The 20,782-nt window shown below is 42.4% G+C and overlaps 1 protein-coding gene across 1 annotated transcript in view; it reads right to left on the bottom strand.

The window, feature by feature from the left end:
- Positions 1-20,782, bottom strand: part of LOC126456069 (RIB43A-like with coiled-coils protein 2) — a 136,685-nt gene that overhangs the window by 61,093 nt on the left and 54,810 nt on the right. Inside the window, exon 4 of the mRNA XM_050091824.1 lies at positions 5,124-5,364. Coding sequence (XP_049947781.1) covers positions 5,124-5,364 — 241 coding nt within the window. The remainder of the gene's footprint in view (positions 1-5,123; positions 5,365-20,782) is intronic.

Raw genomic sequence — 20,782 nt, 5'->3', positions numbered from 1 at the left:
CTGTTTAAAGATTTGTCTGTGATCTGCAGTGCGTAGGTACTATCAGAGTCATCACACCTAAGTTTTTAAGTCAACTGGTATTCTTCAACGACAATTAGAAATATTAAATCAGATGACTGTTTCAAGACACCTCTGCGCATGTTAGGTACTTATGAGTTAATGTTACTGTTTATCCCACTTGTTGTGAAGTCATCACCACTGGTCACAAGTGCTTTAGACTTATTGCTCCGCCGGCCGCTGTGGCCGAGCGGTTCTAGGCGCTTCAGTCTGGAACCGCGCGACCGCTACGGTCGCTGGTTCGAATTCTGCCTCGGGCATGGATGTGTGTGATGTCCTTAGGTTAGTTAGGTTTAACTAGTTCTAAGTTCTAGGGGACTGATGGCCTCAGAAGTTGAGTCCGATAGTGCTCAGAGCCATTTGAACTTATTGCTCCAATTTATGAATTGTAGTAATGAATGTAATACCTAACTTCCTATGTATAACACATGCTTACGTCAAAAAATGGTTCAAATGGCTCTGAGCACTATGAGACTCAACTGCTGAGGTCATTAGTCCCCTAGAACTTAGACCTAGTTAAACCTAACTAACCTAAGGACATCACAAACATCCATGCCCGAGGCAGGATTCGAACATGCGACCGTAGCTGTCTTGCGGTTCCAGACTGCAGCGCCTTTAACCGCACGGCCACTTCGGCCGGCATGCTTACGTCATTCTGGAGTATTTCTATGTTAGGTGCATGTTCTTTGTAGGTTCCGTAATTTACAGTACAGCTTGGTACATAACACGTACGTACCATTTCCTGTACCTAGATCAAGTACCGGAAGTATAAATGTTTTTCGAAAGCAATAAAAAACAGATTGCTCATGCTTAAACAAGGATTAATTATGTAATAGAAGAACATAAAAAGGTCTACTGTGAAGATAGTCGCGTCTTCATGCTTACTTTTTAAGTATGAATATTAATATACTTGTAACAAGTACTGAGTGGCTGAGTATCAATTCTGGGGGATACAATAAGTTTTCTGTGCACCAACAGAATTTACCTCATGTGGCGCGACGAATCTCGAAATAGACCAACTCAGTCATATCAAAAACGGCAGTTTCAGAGTGTTGCTGCCCCCTTCCACCCGTTGCAGAAATTTCTGCCGACGCCGATGGATTTTACATACAGCTCGTTCTGGCGCGCCACCTGCTTCTCGGTGCCATGTGGACTATGAGCCATTTGTCACAGCCTCCGTAACTCGTAGCCTACGTTCCTGCTCCACAAGAAGGGCGCTCTGCTGCGCACGTCGTATTATAATGGTAATAGCATCATTTGTAAAAAAAAAAAAAAAAAACCTTCTGTATGTGTACGACATTGCAATGCCTGTGTTATTCTGATGATGATGCACTGCGGCGACCACAACCGTTACGAAACATATCAAATGAAATCGAAATTGCGAATAATCACTACCAGCACCTGTAGAATGGAATGATGATAACGGAAATTTTTCCCCGTACCCGGTCTCGAACCCGATTTCCCGCTTATCGCGAGCGGCCGCCTCACAATTTAGCTATCCGGCCACAACTCACGGCCACACCCAGACTTCCATATGTCGTCAACCAGGTTCATAATGGATGTCCGAGTACAGAGCGTAGACATATGCTTGACGACATGTGGAAGTTTGAGTCTGGCCGTGAGTCGTGCACGGATAGCCAAATGGTAAGGCGACCGCTCGCGATAACGGGGAAATCCCGGTTCGAGTCCCGGTCCGGCACAAATTTTCATCGTCGACATTCCATTCTACAGCTGATGATAGTCATTATTAGCAACTGCGAATACATCTGATATGTCCCATATGTGTGTCCTGGGAACTGGCAGCAATACGATTATAACATACACTGAAGATGGAGTCTAGCAGTGCTCAGTTCTGGGCCCTATACTCTACTCTGTATTAAGAAATGATATCCCAAGATAGCCGAGAGGTCAGCTTTCTATATTTGCAGATGACACTGTATTCTACAGAAGTAGCTCGAGTCTTCAGTTATTAGCAAAATATCTCGAGCAGCACCTAAGACTTGTGTAACAGTAGGCGAACAACTGCTAGATAACTGACAAGACTCATGGAGTGTTATTTACCTTTAAGAGAACTCAAAGAGACTTGGTTATCCGTTTCAGTGCCACAATCCTTTCCTGGAAAAACAACATTCTGTACCAGAGGATAAAAACTGGAGAGGAGATTGACAGTCAAAGGTTATGTCACTGACATTTGCAGTAAAGGGCCCAGCATGCTCTTTAGACTTTGTCCCCCAATGAAAAGCAAGAGACTAACCATCACAACTGGTACCGAAGTATGGTCACTGGCCTCTGACACAAACCTAACCAAGGTTCTTTGAATCGAAAACAGATATAGGGTCGCAGATGATAGCCAGCACCAAGCAAAGAGAGAGCTCTACACAAACCTAAGCACTGCCAAAATCCCCCAGATCATTGAGACTAACTCACAAAATTTTTTTGAAAGACAGAACCATAAATACCCTATACCGTCATTGGAAACATAGGAATAAATCCACATGACCGCAGAACAAAATTCTCCAAAATGATGACATCCAATATATTTCATATTCCATAAATCACGCACACAAGTACTCACCGAGTAACACACAGGACTAGAGTTGTGCTCTGCCAAAACTATGGTTCGGTAGTTTTGGTACAGTACATAAGTGCCTTAGTAAATAGTAGGATTATTGTTAGTGTTGGTAGAACTGCTGGGGAAAGAAACGTGCCGGCCGAAGTGGCCGTGCGGTTCTAGGCGCTGCCGTTTGGAACCGCGAGACCGCTACGGTCGCAGGTTAGAATCCCGCCTCGGGCATGGATGCGTGTGATGTCCTTAGGTAAGTTAGGTTTAACTAGTTCTAAGTTCTAGAGGACTAATGACCTCAGAAGTTGAGTCCCATAGTGCTCAGAGCCATTTGAACCATTTTTGAAAGAAACGTAAATAAATGTGTGAAAGAGAAACTGGGAGCCAAAGACTACGCTTTGTGTTTTGTTTATTTGTTCTGCATATTATTAGAACCGCAAAACATTCGCATTTACTCCATTGTGTATTTTATATCTGTAGAAAATACAGACTGCATTTTGTAAGTAATAAAAATTAGCTGCTCGCGTAACTACAGCTGCTATACACAACCAAAGCAGTTACTTCTGATGCAAGTACTTTTTACATGCACAAAGGTAAAAAATCTATATAATTATTATTGTTATTTTGTACTCAGTCGAACGTTCTTCATCATGATCAAAAGCAGGAGCTTCCTGTTACTACTGTTAACTGCATGATAAATCTGATTTTTTTATTTTTTTATTTTTGCTACAACGTCCCTCTATTTCACATTGGAAATCAATAAGTGTCGAATAAAACCTCAATTAAACATCGACAGTTTAAGTTTTTCTATATATACTGTTTATTTTTAAGCAAGAACAGAGGGATAACTATGAAGAACAGAAATGTCTCATAGGTGAAATGAAATGATCGTACGGCACTGATAGCCAGGAATCCACATTTGAGGAAGCTCAGTCGCCGAGTTTCAAGTATTTTCATCTGACGTCACATTGGGCGACTCGCATGTCGATGATGAAATGATGACGACGACAACACAACCCCCAGACTCTGAGCGAAGAAAATCGCCGTCCCGGCTGAAAATCAAACCTGGTCCCGCTACACGACAGTCGGACACGCTGGCCCCACTCGGCGGACATTCCATAGGTTCCACAGCCCTTTGTATATCTACATCTACATTTACATGATTACTCTGCAATTCACATTTAAGTGCTTGGCAGAGGGTTAATCGAACCACAATCATACTATCTCTCTGCCATCCCACTCCCGAACAGCGCGCGGGAAAAACGAACACCTAAACCTTTGTGTTCGAGCTCTGATTTCTCTTATTTTAGTTTGATGATCATTCCTACCTATGTAGGTTGGGCTCAACAAAATATTTTCGCATTCGGAAGAGAAAGTTGGCGACTGAAATTTCGTAAATAGATCTCGCCGCAACGAAAAACGTCTTTGCTTTAATGACTTCCATCCCAACTCGCGTATCATATCTGCCACACTCTCTCCCCTATTACGTGATAATAAAAAACGAGCTGCCCTTTTTTGCACCCTTTCGATGTCCTCCGTCAATCCTACCTGGTAAGGATCCCACACCGCGCAGCACTATTCTAACAGAGGACGAACGAGTGTAGTGTAAGCTGTCTCTTTAGTGGACTTGTTGCATCTTCTAAGTCTCCTGGCAATGAAACGTAACCTTTGGCTCGCCTTCCCCACAATATTATCTATGTGGTCTTTCCAACTGAAGTTGTTCGTAATTTTAACACCCAGGTACTTTCAACTGACAGCCTTGAGAATTGTACTATTTATCGAGTAATCGAATTCCAACGGATTTCTTTTGGAACTCACGTGCATCACCTCACACTTTTCGTTATTTAGCGTCAACTGCCACCTGCCACACCATACAGCAATCTTTTCTAAATCGCTTTGCAACTGATACCGGTCTTCGGATGACCTTACTAGACGGTAAATTACAGCATCATCTGTGAACAACCTAAGAGAACTGCTCAGATTGTCACTCAGGTCATTTATATAGATCAGGAACAGCAGAGGTCCCAGGACGCTTCCCTGGGGAAGACCGTTCACTGCTTCCAGTTTCTATGGGAATCTAGTAAGAGACTGAGTTCATATGCAAACAAAGCAATTGAAATGAGGTAACGCCTGATAGGTATGCAACACACATGACATAGAGGTAACGCGGTTACGATCTTACTGACCGAAGCTACTAGGAAAAATACCGTAGTCCCGTTTACTTAGGATAGCCTACGGTAGTTTTACAAATGGTTCAAATGGCTCCGAGCACTATGGGACTTAACATCTATTGTCATCAGTCCCCTAGAACTTAGAACCACTTAAACCTAACTAACCTAAGGACATCATACAACACCCAGCCATCACGAGGCAGAGAAAATCCCTGACCCCGCCGGGAATCGAACCCGGGAACCCGGGCGTGGGAAGCGAGAACGCGGGCGGTAGTTTTACAACTCTACTCGTAAAGTGGTCGTTGGTGAGCCAGTTATTAAGAGAGACTGACCAGCGCCCTGTTGTATCTGGCGGTGGCGGCGTCCAGCTGGCGGCGCAGGCGCTCCTCGAGGCTGCCCAGGTCGGTGGCGAGCGCGTCGCGGTTGCGCGAGGCCTCTGCGTAGCGGCGCTCGGCCTCGCGGCGCGCCGCCTCTGCCGCACGCGCCTCCTCCCTCTGCTGCTCCAGCCACGCGCGCTGCTGCAGCTTCTGCTGGCGCCGCCGCGCAGGACCGCCCTCGTCCTCGCCCGCGAACCTGCGTCGCGGACACGCCACACAACACGCGTTACAACCTATACGAGGCGCGGCTATAAAACAACGGGACCGTACAGTATGGAGTGAACTTAGTCTACTGCGTATGTGATCAACATCACACCGGGCTAGTCAAGTGATTCTGGGACGGCGCTGCTTGTGTACAATTTGCGGTAATAGCGAAACTTGAATATTGCACGTATCCTCCTTGTTTTGTACAGGGTGTTCGGAAATTCCCGTTACAAACTTCTAAGACTTGTAGACGGAGTACCTCAATAGATTGAATCGGAACCCATGTCCGGAAATTAACCCAACGACGCTATAGAGCGTCAAAGTTATAGGCGCCGCATCCTGCAAATGTATGTACAGGGTGATCAAAAAGTCAGTATAAACTTGAAAACTTAATAAACCACGGAATAATGTAGATAGAGAGGTAAAAATTGACACACATGCTTGGAATGACATGGGGTTTTATTAGAACAAAAAAAAAAAACAAAGTTCACAAAATGTCCGACAGATAGCGCGTGAAAGATCTCTTGCGCGCGTCGTTTGGTGATGATCGTGTGCTCAGCCGCCACTTTCGTCATGCTTGGCCTGCCGGGTCCCCAGACCCCAGTCCGTGGGATTATTGGCTTTGGGGTTACCTGAAGTCGCAAGTGTATCGTGATCGACCGACATCTCTAGGGATGCTGAAAGACAACATCTGACGCCAATGCCTCACCATAACTCCGGACATGCTTTACAGTGCTGTTCACAACATTATTCCTCGACTACAGCTATCGTTGAGGAATGATGGTCGACATATTGAGCATTTCCTGTAAAGAACATCATCTTTGCTTTGTCTTACTTTGTTATGCTAATTATTGCTATTCTGATCAGATGAAGCGCCATCTGTCAGACATTTTTTGAACTTTTGTATTTTTTTGGTTCTAATAAAACCCCTGTCTTTCCAAGTGTGTGTGTCAATTTGTACCTCTGTATCTACATTATTCCGTGATTTATTCAGTTTTCAAATTTATACTGACTTTTTGATCACCCGGTATATAAATTGTGATTTCATGATGATGTTACAAACTTTCAAGGATGATGGAGAAGGATATATGTATCGATTTGAGTTAAGCGTCCCTGTACCGGAAACGGACGTGTCGAAAGTTATTAGCGAAAACCATTCTGATACCTGTGACAGTGTTGTACCTATACTATTGTTGCTAAGATTGCAGGGCAGGTATGAGGGTCACTCCAAAAGAAATGCACACTTTTTTTTAAAAAAAAATCCTTCTTTTATTCTACATGTTTGAAAGTTTTACAGTGTGTAGATACATCCTTTAGGAACAATATTTTCATTTCTCCACATAATTTCCATCCCTCTCAACTGCCGTACGCCATCTTGGTACCAGCGCCTGCATACCCGCACGGTAAAATTCTGGACCAACATGTGGGAGCCACTGTTTGGTAGCGTGCACAAGGGAGTCATCATCTTCAAACCTTGTTCCACGAAGAGAGTCTTTCAGTTTCCCAAAGAGATGATAGTCACATAGAGGCAGGTCAGGACTGTAAGGCGGGTGTTTCAGTGTTGTCCATCCGAGTTTTGTGATCGCTTCCATGGTTTTTGACTGATATGTGGCCGTGCATTGTCGTGCAATAGCAAAACATCCTGCTTTTGCCGATGTAGTCGAACACGACTCAGTCGAGCTTGAAGTTTCTTCAGTGTCGTCACATATGCATCAGAATTTATGGTGGTTCCATAACTCTCTGCACATTGTCTCTAGTGTGTGCAGTACGAGGCCTGCCGCTGCGAGGAAAATCCTCAATATTGCTGTGCCCGCTTTCATCATGTAACCTGCTTGCCCACCGACTAACTGTACTGCGATCGACAGCAGCATCTCTATACACCTTTTTCAACCTTTTGTGGATGTTTCCCACTGTCTCGTTTTCAAAGCACAGGAATTCTATGACGGCACGTTGCTTCTGACGAACGTCAAGTGTAGCAGCCACCTTGAAGACATGCTGTGACGGCGCCACTCACGAGAACAGGTTGAACTAAGTATGAAAACAAGCGGGAAGGGTGTATCTACACACTGTAAAACTTTCACACATGCAGAATGAAAACTGTATTTTTGGAGTGACCCTCATAACTTTCAGATTTAGTAGTACGGACCAAAGTAAGAAGACATGTTTAATAAACATGGGACCTAAAAACGATACCTGAGAAGCTACGAACACTTGTTCGTCTTCGCTAGTGTAAAACACATTCGTCTACTGAACAAGAGCTCACAGCTCTTGAGGTATGCATTTTGCAGCCCATGTTTACTAGACATTTTTCTTGTTTTGGTCCACACTATCACCTCTGAAAGTTGCTTACTGTACAACCTTAGCAACAACGGTATCGGTACATGTATTCCACTGTCAGAGGTATCAGAAAGGTGAAAGGTTTTCGCTTCGGTAAAGGGAACCTTACCTCAAATCGATATATATCCTTCTCCATCATCCTTGAAAGCCTGTAACATCTTCACGGAATCATCCTCTATATACATAGATTTACAGGGGTTGGCGCCTATAACTTTGACGCTCTGCAGCGTCGCTGGATGACGTTCCTGCACATGGGTTCCTGTTCAAAATATTATATACTCACTCCCCTCTTCAAGTACTATAAGTCTGTAACGGAAATTTTTGAACACCCTGTATACGTTTCTGCACGTTTGGGTTTTAGTAACAGCTACGGTGCGGTAATGTCGTCGCTGCGGATGTCAAGAGAAGTATGTGAAAGGAGGACCAGTTACTTTTCATAGGTATGTACAACAAATGTATAATTGTAAATGTAATATTGATATGAGGCACGTTATATGTTGAAAAGTATGGAGACACGATATTACAAAGTCTTGTATTGTAGAGATAATTTCTGAGATATTATGGCCATGTGTTTACGAAACAAGTGCTGGATAACTCTGCAAGTGTGTGTCAGTGTATGTATACATATTCGTGCCATGTTCATAAGCAGATAAAATTTATACATCACAGTCTGATTAATTTCCCCCACTTTCTGTAGATTCTCAAACCCTTATGTGTATTTAAGTATTTCTGCATGAGACAGTTTCCTATACAGTGCCAGTGTAATGTAATTAATTATAACAGATTCGACAATGTGAATCAGTGTAATAGAAAACCTAAAAAATATTGTTGGCTGTCACTTCTTCTATACCTCCAAAATTCAAGCACTGATCTTTTAGTTTTTATTTATTTATTTATTTTTGGGGTTCACTTTTCTGATGAGCTGCCGCAAGATGTTATAGATATCGCTTGAAATAGCTATGTAATTTCCTGTGCAAGATCCAAAGATGAGCCTGAAAAGCTTCGAAAACCGGTTTATGGAATGAATAAATAACTATTTCAAAAAGGAGCGTGGTTCTAATTTCATGTCTTTACATTATACTATAGACATTTTACTTGTCTATAAAAAGCACCAGGGTAAATAAAGAGAAACTGCAAGCAGGGGGAGCAGATCGCTTACTGTATTTGCTGTAACAGTTCACAGTTCCAAATGTGTTGTTTTTTCGTGACACTTCAGCGCCGTCTACAGTGTCATTGTAACGTAATTAATTAGAACAGAGATTCGACAATGCCAGTAAGTGCAATAGAAAACATTAAAAAAATTTGTTGGCTGTCATTCCTTATCCCGTTACCGAAAAAAAGTAAATAAGGTGGAATTTGAGCTACGATACTTCGGCGAAAAAGCACAATACCATTGCTCTTCACAACTTTAAGCCAACTTCAGTTACTGGTATCAAATTGTTGCGTTTCTATAAAAAGCGTATACATTGTTTCACGGTAGTTCTGAAGGTGATACAACTATAGGAGCGAAGCAATAACATCCTGAAGACGTTAAGCGCTATTCGGGCTAAAATGTGCCGTCCCAAACTCATGTGACTTCAGCTGCAGGAGATGTTCCAGACAGAATTCTCGTTCTGCGTATCCAAATGCTCTCTCCATAGATATTTATATTCTAAGAACGGGACTGAAGCTGTCACAGTGTAAGTATGCTTGCACCAAAGATGAACGATCAATGTCTGTGAAGTGTGAAGCTTTTTCAGTCGAATGTGGCATCTCTGATGTCTGTAGACATATCAGTGTGACCGTAGCCTTCATTTGTATAAGAGCTGTTTATTTAGTTTGTCGGAAAAGCGGTAAGTACCATAACAGAGCAACGAATTGACGTAAAGTTTCAAATGAAACTTGGAAAATCTGCTACTGAACCCTACCTTTCTCTGGAAGAAGTGTATAGAGAAGACGGTGTAACACGTACGCGATTTTCTGGGCGGTTCATGCGTCTTCAAGATAGCCGAGAAGACTTCAAGATGACTCACGCCCGGCACGGCCTTCAACATCAAAAACGGATGAAAATATCGAGCTGATTCGATCTGATCGTCGGTAGAGTATTCAACCAATTGCAGAAACTGTAGGAACTGACAAAGAATGCGTAAAGCAAATTTTACATAACCATTTTAACATGTGAAAAGTGTGTGCGAAACTGGTGCCGAAAATTTTCGCGATCGAACAAAAAGAAGCTCGTGAAAATTTTGTACTGGCACTTCGAATACCATGGAGAATGATCCTAATTTCGTGGAAAGAGTGATGTGACGTGGTTTCTCACTTACGATCCAGAAATTAAGTGCCGGTCCATGAATTGCAAAGGCCTAACTTCATCGAGAGCGAAAAAAGTTTGATTGAGCAAATCAAGATTCAAAACGATTATAATTGGTTTTTCGATATTCTTGAAATTATGTATCTTCAGTCGGTACCTGAAGGTCAAACTATTAAACAAAATTACTATCCCGAGGTTCTTGCTCATCTCCGTCAGAAAATAAGTAAGAAACGACACGAATTGTGGAAGAACATGCCATAGGTTCTGCATCAAAGACAACGCACCGACTCATACCGCATTGTCTGTTAATAGGTCTCTAGCGAAGTACAGCATCCCTGTGTTAGACCACGCACCTTATTCGCCTGCCCTAGCACCATGTGACTTTTATCTACTCCTCAAGTTCAAATCTGCATTAAAAGGAACAAGACAGCAGTCCGTTGAAGGAGTGAAAGACAAAGATACACGCGTTATGAAGTAGGTCACAGAAGAAGGCTTCCAGCACTGTTTCCATCAATGGGGATTAAGGAGGGTAATATGTTGAGGGTAGCAATAACTAAGTATGTATGTTTTTGAAATGAAATGTTTTACAGTAATAGTATCGTTATTTTATAGCCACACCCCGTATTTCATAAGGCACTCCGGGTGATAGCTAGTCTTAAAGTCACATCTTCAAGTAATTCCTATACCAAAATAACGATAGTCCACAAGGTTCTGTTTTGGCCGCACTTTTATTCAACTAGTACACCAACCACATAGTCACCAATGGTTCTGTAAAGTTCAACTACGCCGACGACCTAGTAATAGCAACTCAACGAAACACGTTCGAAGAAGGTGAGAAAACTCTTACTAACGACCTACAAAGCATTGACCAGTACTACAAAAAGTGGAGACATTGTCCAAACCCTAAAGAAAGTACAAGTCAGCTCATTCCATCTGACAAACAGAATGGTAAACAGAGTGTTGAATGTAATGTGCAACAACATTAGTCGAAAGCCCAAATATTTGGTTGTGACTCCCGACAGATCCCTGACATTTAGTAAACATCTAGAGCTAACAACACAAAAGCTCAGTCTAGATACAATATATTAAGGAAATCGGATAGTGGTAGCAGGTGATCCGATGAGAGCACCTTAAGAAATATAATACAAGCATTTATGTATTCTATCGCTGAAAACTATTCTCCTGTTTGGAGCAGAAATAGCTATATCAAGAAAATAGATATCCATCTAAATAACACAATGAGGATCATTACAAGACGTTTTAAATCCACACCAATACCGTGATAGTCAGTAATAGCGAATACTACCCCTCCAAATCTCCGACTACAATGAGCAATAGCACATGAATGAACGAAACTCAAAAGATTCAGAGAAATTCATTAAAACATTCAACTTACCACAGACCCGTCTAAAATCTAGTTAACCAATCTGGGTAAACTGGCCAACTCGACCCTGAAAGCTAAGGTCTAAGAGAAGAGTGGAGAAATGAGTGGTAGTCTTTCTATGGTCATGAGAAGATAAGGAAGATAGATCCGACCATCTAACTGCCGGGAGCGTACCAACCAAGAAAAATGTGAAGCTCCCTCTATGTCCCAAGAACGAATTATCGCGACGGTTCGGTGATTACTTATGCAGCAATATCGTGGTATTCCATGGATCCCGTGGTTACTCTACAAGGTCGCATTATTGCCAGGGGTTATCTGACCATTTTGACTGATCAGGACCATCCGATGGTATAATGTTTGTTCCGTAATGGTACAATGTCTGTCTTCCAAGATGACAGGTTCTCTGTTCACACAGCGCGCATCGTCCAGGACTAGTTTTGTGAGCACCAAGATGAATTGTCGCATCTCCCCTGGCCACTACAGTCACCAAGTCTTACTGACCGTTTGTGGTCTACTTAAGAGTAGGGCGCGTGATCGCTATCGAACTCCGTCATCATTACCTGAACTTGCCACTATTTTTCAGCGATAATAGTATCAGAGTCCCTTGAAAACCATACAGAACCTTTATGTATCTATTTCGAGTATATATAAAAGAATTGTACAAAAATATGGAAACATGAAAAACACTTAACCATTACACGGAAGAGTGCCAGGACAGAAAACATGGAGAAGTTTGCTCACTAGCCCGATAGCTTTTGACCGTTTCACATTATTTTATCATATCCTGAATCGCTTTAATGTATGCACTTATAAAATACAGGGTGTTTATAAATGAATATCGGGGTTTTAACGCTTTATAATATTTATTATATTAAACTTACAGTTCTAAATGATATGTCACATTATTTTATCTTATCCTGAATCGCTTTACGTATGCACTTATAAAATACAGGGTGTTTATAAATGAATATCAGGGTTTCAACGCTTTATAATATTTATTATATTAAACTTATAGTTATAAATGATATGTCAAATGAAAGAGCAACTCAAACAGTTTTACCAAGAACCTTATAAATGTTCAATGTGAGCACCATTTGTCACACGGCACGCATCACGTCTATAGCCGAGTTCTTCCCAAACGTTGATAAGCGTGTCTTCAGTGATTGTAGCAACAGCTGCTTCAATCCGGTTTCTTAACTCAGGGAGGTCTGCTGGTAGTGGAGGCACGTACAAACGATCCTTGATGAAGCCCCAAAGGAAAAAATCGCATAGCGTCAGGTCGGGTGAACGTGGAGGCCATGCAAAGCAAGCCCTGTCACTGGGCCCCTTGCGGTCTATCCAGCCTATCCAGCGCTTATGTACAACGAAGTTCAACCACTGGTGCCAAACACAACTGTTTGAGTTGTTCTTTCATTTGACATATCATTTATAACTGTAAGTTTAATGTAATAAATATTATAAAGAGTTAAAACCCCGATATTCATTTATAAACACCCTGTATATTTGTTTAAGCCATGCCTGTTCCATGTGACTCCATGTAAACTGAGAGAGAAACAGAGTTGCGAGAACATTAATTCAGTTAATTTAAGCACTCCCTGTCTTAATTCAAAGCGTTCTTATTAGCTATTTAAGCCTGGTGATCTAATTCTGCGAAACTTGTCGTTCTTTCCATAAATCTGGGATCGACTGTGACTGAGCGATTGTGACCCAATCGATGTATTCTCAATCGATTGCAGCATCTTAAAAAACTCCTTCGTTCGCTATAACACAAATCCTGCATAATAAACGTTCTTTCTAATGTAACATAGCAGATATTTTCGGCCACTAAATAAAATTTATTGAGATTATACGACCCTTTCTATATTCGTCTTTTTCCTTATATTTGACCTGTATCAGCTTTCTGCGTGTGACTCAAGTTTCCACGTTTGGTTTGTCTTTTAGAAGTGAACCTGTAGCGGTTGTTGGTTGCTACAGATGATATTGTGAATACTAATTAATGTTAATCTGAAGAGATGTGGCAAAATAATTACTTGTGCAGACGATTTCTCTGCTTCCCTGCAAGTAATTAGGTCTGTCATTCACCTGTCTCTCGGTTTTTGTCCTGACCGTGTCTGGCACCGAACTAAGTCTCTTCTAGCGGGGGTTCAGTTGATAGTTAATTAACATAATGGATAAGATGTTAGAGGGAAGCTACAGACAAGAGAAAACGCGTATGTCCTAGTAAAATCCACTAAACTCTTCCAGTAAGATACAATAAACTGGCGAGGTAGCCTGAAGCACGAGTATAACGATACGTTTTTAAGGCCGAGTGCCTATAGCGTCTTGCTTCAGGACAAGAATATAAACTGGAGAACACTCATTCGTATGAAAAGCATTGAATTAAAACGATTCAGCCCCTGAACTACGGGGGAGTGCGAGGACAAAAAAATGGCTCTGAGCACTATGGGACTTAACATCTGAGGTCATCAGTCCCCTAGAACTTAGAACTACTTAAACCTAACTAACCTAAGGACATCACACACATCCATGCCCGAGGCAGGATTCGAACCTGTGACCGTAGCAGTCGCGCGGTTCGGGACTGAAGCGCCTAGAACCACTCGGCCACCGCAGCCGGCAGTGCGGGGACAGAAAATATGGAGAACTATGCTCACTAGCATGAAAGCTGACGGAAGCCCTGGCAGGACACTTCAAACAAGTAGTCCGGTATCACCTTAAATAGCTCTCAGTCTACTGCGTACTGAATGATTAGCAGCATAACTGCGAACGCTACTCGGAGATGAATTTAACATGTACAACCTCGCGAGCGGAACGCCCCATGGGCGCAAATGGTGCACAAAGCATGCTTACCGACGATAAGTTGGCGGCTGGTCCTGAACTCATGACCTTCGGCATAATTCATATTTCTACGACGACAATTTGACTCGTAAGACACGTCGTAATTCTGAGAGACGGCCTGCATGACACCATGGGAATAGCGTTAATAGCCACTACAATAAAAGCAGAAGCCGCAGCTGAAGAGAGCCACTTGTGCTGAAAGGCTTCACACGATATGTCAAAGTGATGTGTTCCTTCATGTGACAACGAAACTCGACAGCAGTCGAGAAATGAAAACTTTGGAGACGCCGTATTGGATTTCGCCGTTTAGTTGTTTTTGTATTATAACTTGTGTGCTCTGATAGTACGCCATTTCAAGGCAATGGCAAATTAAAGATTTATCGCACACATCATTCTTCGCACAGTTTCTTGTACTTAAATGTAACTTAATGACAGACTGGTAGTGAAAGTCTCCAGGATATCGTAATATGAATTACACTGTTCTGAAAGTTTGTGTAGTGATTACAGACATCGAGTCACGGAGTCAAACGAAGTAGGTTGTTGTCCCAGCGTCCGCAGCTCGTGGTCGCGCGGTAGCGTTCTCGCTTCCCGCGCCCGGGTTCCCGGGCTCGATTCCCGGCGGCGTCAGGGATTTTCTGTTTCGTGACGACTGGGTGTTGTGTGATGTCCTTAGGTTAGTTAGGTTTAAGTAGTTCTAAGTTCTAGGGGACTGATGACCATAGATGTTAAGTCCCATGGTGCTTAGAGCCATTTGAACCATTTTTTTTTTTGTCCCAGCTACAGTCTTTTTTTTCCATCTCCGTTTTTGTAACAGATTCTGGGACTTTCTTCTTAATGTAATAGATGTATATTCTGCAATATTCGATGTTATTTACACACAAGAGCGGTCTCTCTCTGGAGTGACTTTGTTAGACTTTGTGACTTCAGTTTGGTTAAAAACAGAACGATTAAATTGTTGCAAAAGAAATGAGCAGCAGTGACAGTTGTACTCTTACTTGCCACAAATATTTACCTATATTTATTAATATTTTGCGATTTCCGAGGTTATGGTTAGGAACTTCAAGAGTATGGTTTACGTTTCTGTGAGTCAAATGAGCAGAAATGACACCTGTATTCTTGTGTGTCTCAAATATGTCGCTGTCTTTTTACGAGTATGCTGTGATTTCCGAGGGTCCCTTCGTGGCGTACTGAGTCAACTGCTACCGAGGTCCGTGCTCGCGGCAACTTAATGCGCCTTTTTGGCGTCGCTTCGACGCAACCCAGACACGACACTTGCCGCTCCCGCCGCTCTGGGAGCTACAGATGGACGTATGTTCTCAACATGGCGCTGTATTGTTTTTCACTAAGGTGAAGCTGACGCACTGAAGGAGAGAGATATTTCAGTGCATCGATCTCGTGTTTTTGTTGTGGGGCGGCGGGTGGAAAGTAGAAAATAAGAGATGGAGAACATACTGACCATAGTTTCCAGTCTGCAAGTCCACATTCCTCTTGTACCCACTGAAAGGAACGTTTCTACTCTCTGTTTACTCAGCAAGATCAGGAACTATGATTATAAACCAAAGTTTTGAGTTCTAACAGATTGTTATATTTGATAAAATTTCACACGCACAACACTGTAATAGTCCTAATAATAATAACAATAATAATAATAATGTCTCTATCACAAACAGCACTACAAGCAGTTCGGACGCTACCTCTACGGTAAGTTCCAATTAAATGGAATTTCGCCCTGACTTATAATCATCAAAGTTAATTACTTGCCGCAAAAGTGGAAAATAATTTCAGCACTTGCCACGTGGTTTTGTTAATATTACGGGCGGCAAACTAACAATTACTCCCACGAAATCTAAGCGATCCAGGACGGTGTACAGTCCTTGCTAGTTCACTTCCTATTTATGCCGAAAACATACTTTTGGTTGCAGCCTGGCTGTGACGTCACCCAAGGCAGCGCGTAAGCCGGAGTTTGACTGAGGCGGACCGATTGGTAGCTGGGTGCGAAGTGTGTGTCACTGCCTCTCAGGCCGTATTTATAGATGGGCGCAGCGGACGGACGAAAGGAACATCTGCATTCATCCGCTCTATGCCCGGTAGCGGCATCTAAATCGCCGCTTTCTCGCACACATACTATTTAATAACTCTGTTATGAAACAATTTACGATCTTCGTAACTTTTATACGAAAGGAGTTAAGTTGGCTTTAATTACAGAAAAAGTTTTAGCTCGACTACATTCAAACTTTGCTGGCTAGAATGTTTAGAACGGAACCGACAGTAGAACATCACCTCTGAGCGATAACTTTAAGAGACCTTATATTGACTGTTACTTACAACAAGATCTTGAAGCTTGTTATAGCTTTATTATTTAATGGGTTTTATCAGGTGCTGTAATAAGAGCTTTCTTTCATTAATATAAATGATACTTAATATATTACAAATAAGGACGTTTTTGTGCCAAATTTTGTTTTCAGTAAATTACTGGAAAACTATTAGAGGTAGCTTAATGGAGCCACATAGTTAAGGTTTTTGTACCAAACTGACGTTTTATACCCATTTTCATCTTTTTAAGTCTAATATTTAGCGCCTTCAGTTTTTCTTAAAAACACCGATTTTGTCCAAATTATTGCTCCAATCAAGTTGAGACTTGTGACAGTTGATTTTGATATACATTTGCCATTCTGAACAATTTTTGGCTTTCTAGCTTTATTATTTAGCGCCACTTGTTTTTAATTTTAAACGACATATTTAGGGAAATATATTCATCTGATCACTCTGAGATTTAACAGTTTAAACATTAATATACTGAAGCATGTATTGACAAAGTTTGGAAAAGTTACTTTCATTTTTAATTTCATTCTTAGATTTGGGGCAATAGTTTATATGCTATGCACAGGCGCATTATGGTGACGTGGCGGTGGCAGTGAACTGGGGTAAGCCCCGGCACACTCGCTCGCCTCTGTATCTCTCATACGGTACACCGCTTGTTTCGTCACAAACAGAACAATACTAAACAATCATTATTCGAAGTTTATATATATATATATATATATATATATATATATATATATATATATATATATATATATATATAAACACCTCAATAAACTTACAAGGCTTTGTGAGCTCATCTCTGGACAACAAAAGACTAGAAGATAAGTATACAGGGTGAGTCACTAACCATTACCACCTAGAATAACTCCAAAAGTATGACAGGAGCTGAAACGTTTGTGGGACAAAAGTTACATGGGACAACGGGGTCCATAATACAACGTCGGTTTTTTGTTGCTAGAAGAGGTCTCGTCAGGCATATGAAAGTCAACTTTTTTTTTTAATGGGATGCTATATTTTGATACTTATTTTCTTATACGGCTATCGAGACGAATCCAATGGCGTGTAACAGTAAGGTCTTTGAAGATCAACGGTCACAAAGGTTTATATAGACGTTCCAACTACACCTGAAGATACGCGAGAGAGAACTGTCAGAGCATGTGCTTCGATAAGTGCCGATGTGATAAGGAATACCACTCAATCCATGATAAGAATATTGCAGCACTGTATGGAGACCAATGGTCATCACTTCGAACACTTTCTGTAGATGGACTTTCATGCCACCTTCTTGACCTTCGTTGACCTTCAAAGACTTTACGTTACACATCACTGGATTCGTCTCGACAGCCGCTATCAGAAAATAAATACCAAACTATAGCACCCCATTTAAAAAAACAAAGTTGATCTTCATATCTCTGACGTGACCCCACCTAGCAACAGAAAACCATCATATTATGGCCCCCATTGCCCCATGCAACTTTTGTCCCACAAACTTTTCGCCTCTTATTCTTCGTGGCAATAGTTAGTGACCCACCTGTATACACAGGAGTTATGGATTTGGAAATGTGTATAATTAGTGTGGATTCGAATTAATGTCATTTTAAGTGAACTTTAGGTTAGATCCGGGTACGAGGTGCGCAATACACACCACACGCCCTGACAAGCCAATGACATGTGATGTCACGACATTCGCCATTCGACCTTCTTTGGACGGCTTGTAGACTGTGTGTGTACATTTTCTGTGTGATACTGAGTTTTTACGCAGTGGGCTGGCAGGGTTCATTAAGCAATCTATAAGAATGACAGCACGAATCTGGACGCTCAAGGAGGAACAACTGAAATTTTGTAGAAATACGTGTATGAGTATTGTGTAGGTATGTATGTGGCTATGCATGAGTGGCTCTCAGTTAAACGCTCTGAGACGGAGCGGTCCCATAAGATATATAAGAGGCGATGAAATAGTTTGTCTGAGGACGTTGCTGCAGCGTATATGCAACGTAGCGCGCACCGATGCGGGTATATAAACACGGGCATGTAGGCATTAGCCATTCATGTCTTTGCGACGTGGGTGCAATAAATGTGGAAGCATAAACTATGACGACGTTGTTATTAAATGTGTCCAAACAGGACCAACGCGCTGTTATTCTTTCCTTAGCTGCCGAAGAACAGACACCGGTAGAAATCAGAGATTGAAGAATGTGTATGGGACAGCATGTTTGTCAGAAAGCACCGTTGTGGAACAGTGCGTCAAGGGGTGCTGCTGCTTCATGATAACGCACGCCCCCATATCGTAAATGACGTGACGCAGAAGTTATACCAACTCAAGTGGTGTGGGACTGATGACCTTAGCTGTTTAGTCCCCCTTAAACATCCCAATAACCACCACCAACTCAAGTGGGGGAGACTCGAACCTCCGTCCTTTAGCGCTGATCTCTCCCCACGCGATTACACGCCTTCAGCCCCTTAAAAAAGGCCTTGAAGGGTCGACGATTCCTGTCGAATTAGGACGCGCAGCAGGCAGTTACTGACTTCGTCACGCAGCAGGGCACGCTGTTCTACCAGTCTGGTATGTTCAACCTGGGACGATTGCCACGGCGAGTTTGCCTCGTTGGCAAACAGATTCTGGACTGTACGGCCTTCGAACGGAAACTCTTTGATCGCCACTTGTAGTAAAATACATCTTTTAATAACGTATTAAATTTTCAGTAATGTATTATACAATTTAAACAACCAGGAAACATTTCAGATATGTACCACATGTTTTTAAATAATTACAATCAAAATTTTTATAGCTGTGAATATAAAGTGACGTTTTTCAAAAACGTAGCAACTAGTCTTGGACTGCACCTTGAACTGCGGGTTAGTTCCGTCTAGGAATGGCCTTAGGGCGTGGCTCCTGCGGTAGTACATCTCTTAGGAGCTTCTGGAAGGCTCAACAAACGGTGCGTAAGGCAATGGTACCAACAGTCTTTTGTTTCTGGCACTGAAAATTCTATCTACCGGATGGTTATAATTAAACTTCCCCTATTTCACACGTTATAACACGGAAACTAATTACCGTACGAGTACAAAACCTGGTAGCATTAATGTCAAGGAGAGAAGAGAAATAATGCAGAATCAGTTCAACTGAGCACTTTTAATGTGCTGCTACGGTACGTAATACCGTTACATACCAGTACCATTACTGCTACAAAAGGGCTCAATATGGTGCCCATTAGTGTCCAGATGAGTATCAAAACCCAGGATTCCATTCTGCACAACAGAACGTAGCATGTCCGTAGTTATGCTGGCTATCTCTCTTGATATGTTGTGCTTCAGATCAGCACATGTGTGAATGTTCCCCTGGTAAAACCTGTCCTTCAGGTAGCCCCTCAGCCAGAAATCACAAGGAGTGAGATCAGGTTATCGTGTCGGCCAAGCATTTGGAAACGATTAGTTGATAATTCGATCGTTTCCAAATGTGTTTCAGAGAAGCAGGTGAACTCCACGACCGATGTGCGGTGGGGCCCCATCTTACATGAAAACTGTTGAGTTCAATGCACCCTAGGGACTGATGACCTTAGCAGTTAAGTCCCATAAGATTTCACACACATTTGAACACTTTTCTTCAATTCACCTCTCACCTGTAGGGCGGGTATGATATGCTGGCGAAGCATATTGCAATAGCGCTGGGCAGTGATACGGGACGTCTTTGGTCCTTGAGCGCCAACCTGTTAAAAAAAGAATGGGCCAATGATAAACGTAGCCGTGAAGCCACACCAGGCGGTGACACGCTCACCATACACAGGAACTTGATGCGCAGTGACTGGAGGTGAAGGTCCCCACACTCGGCAATTCTGTGTGCTCACCTCACCCGTCAGAGAAAAATGAGCTTCGTCTGTCCATAGGATGGTCCAGGACCAGCCCTCGTCAACTTGAATCCTTGCGAGAAAGTGGAGAGCGAAGTCAACACGTCGTTGTGCGTCCTGTGGTGCAAGGTGCTGTACGATATGAATCTTGTACGGATACTATTTGAGAATGCCAAAATTAGATTTTCACTCTGCAGCGGAGTGTGCGCTGATATGAAACTTCCTGGCAGATTAAAACTGTGTGCCGGACCGAGACTCGAAATCGGGACCTTTGCCTTTCGCGGGCAAGTGCTCTACCATCTCAGCTACCCAAGCACAACTCACGCCCCGTCCTCACAGCTTTACTTCTGCCAGTATTTCGTCTCCTCTTCCAAACTTTACAGAAGCTCTCCTG

The sequence above is a fragment of the Schistocerca serialis genome, chromosome 2, assembly GCF_023864345.2.
Source record: "Schistocerca serialis cubense isolate TAMUIC-IGC-003099 chromosome 2, iqSchSeri2.2, whole genome shotgun sequence".
In the NCBI taxonomy this organism is placed as follows: domain Eukaryota; kingdom Metazoa; phylum Arthropoda; class Insecta; order Orthoptera; family Acrididae; genus Schistocerca; species Schistocerca serialis.
This window is presented reverse-complemented; position numbering and strand designations above follow the sequence as displayed.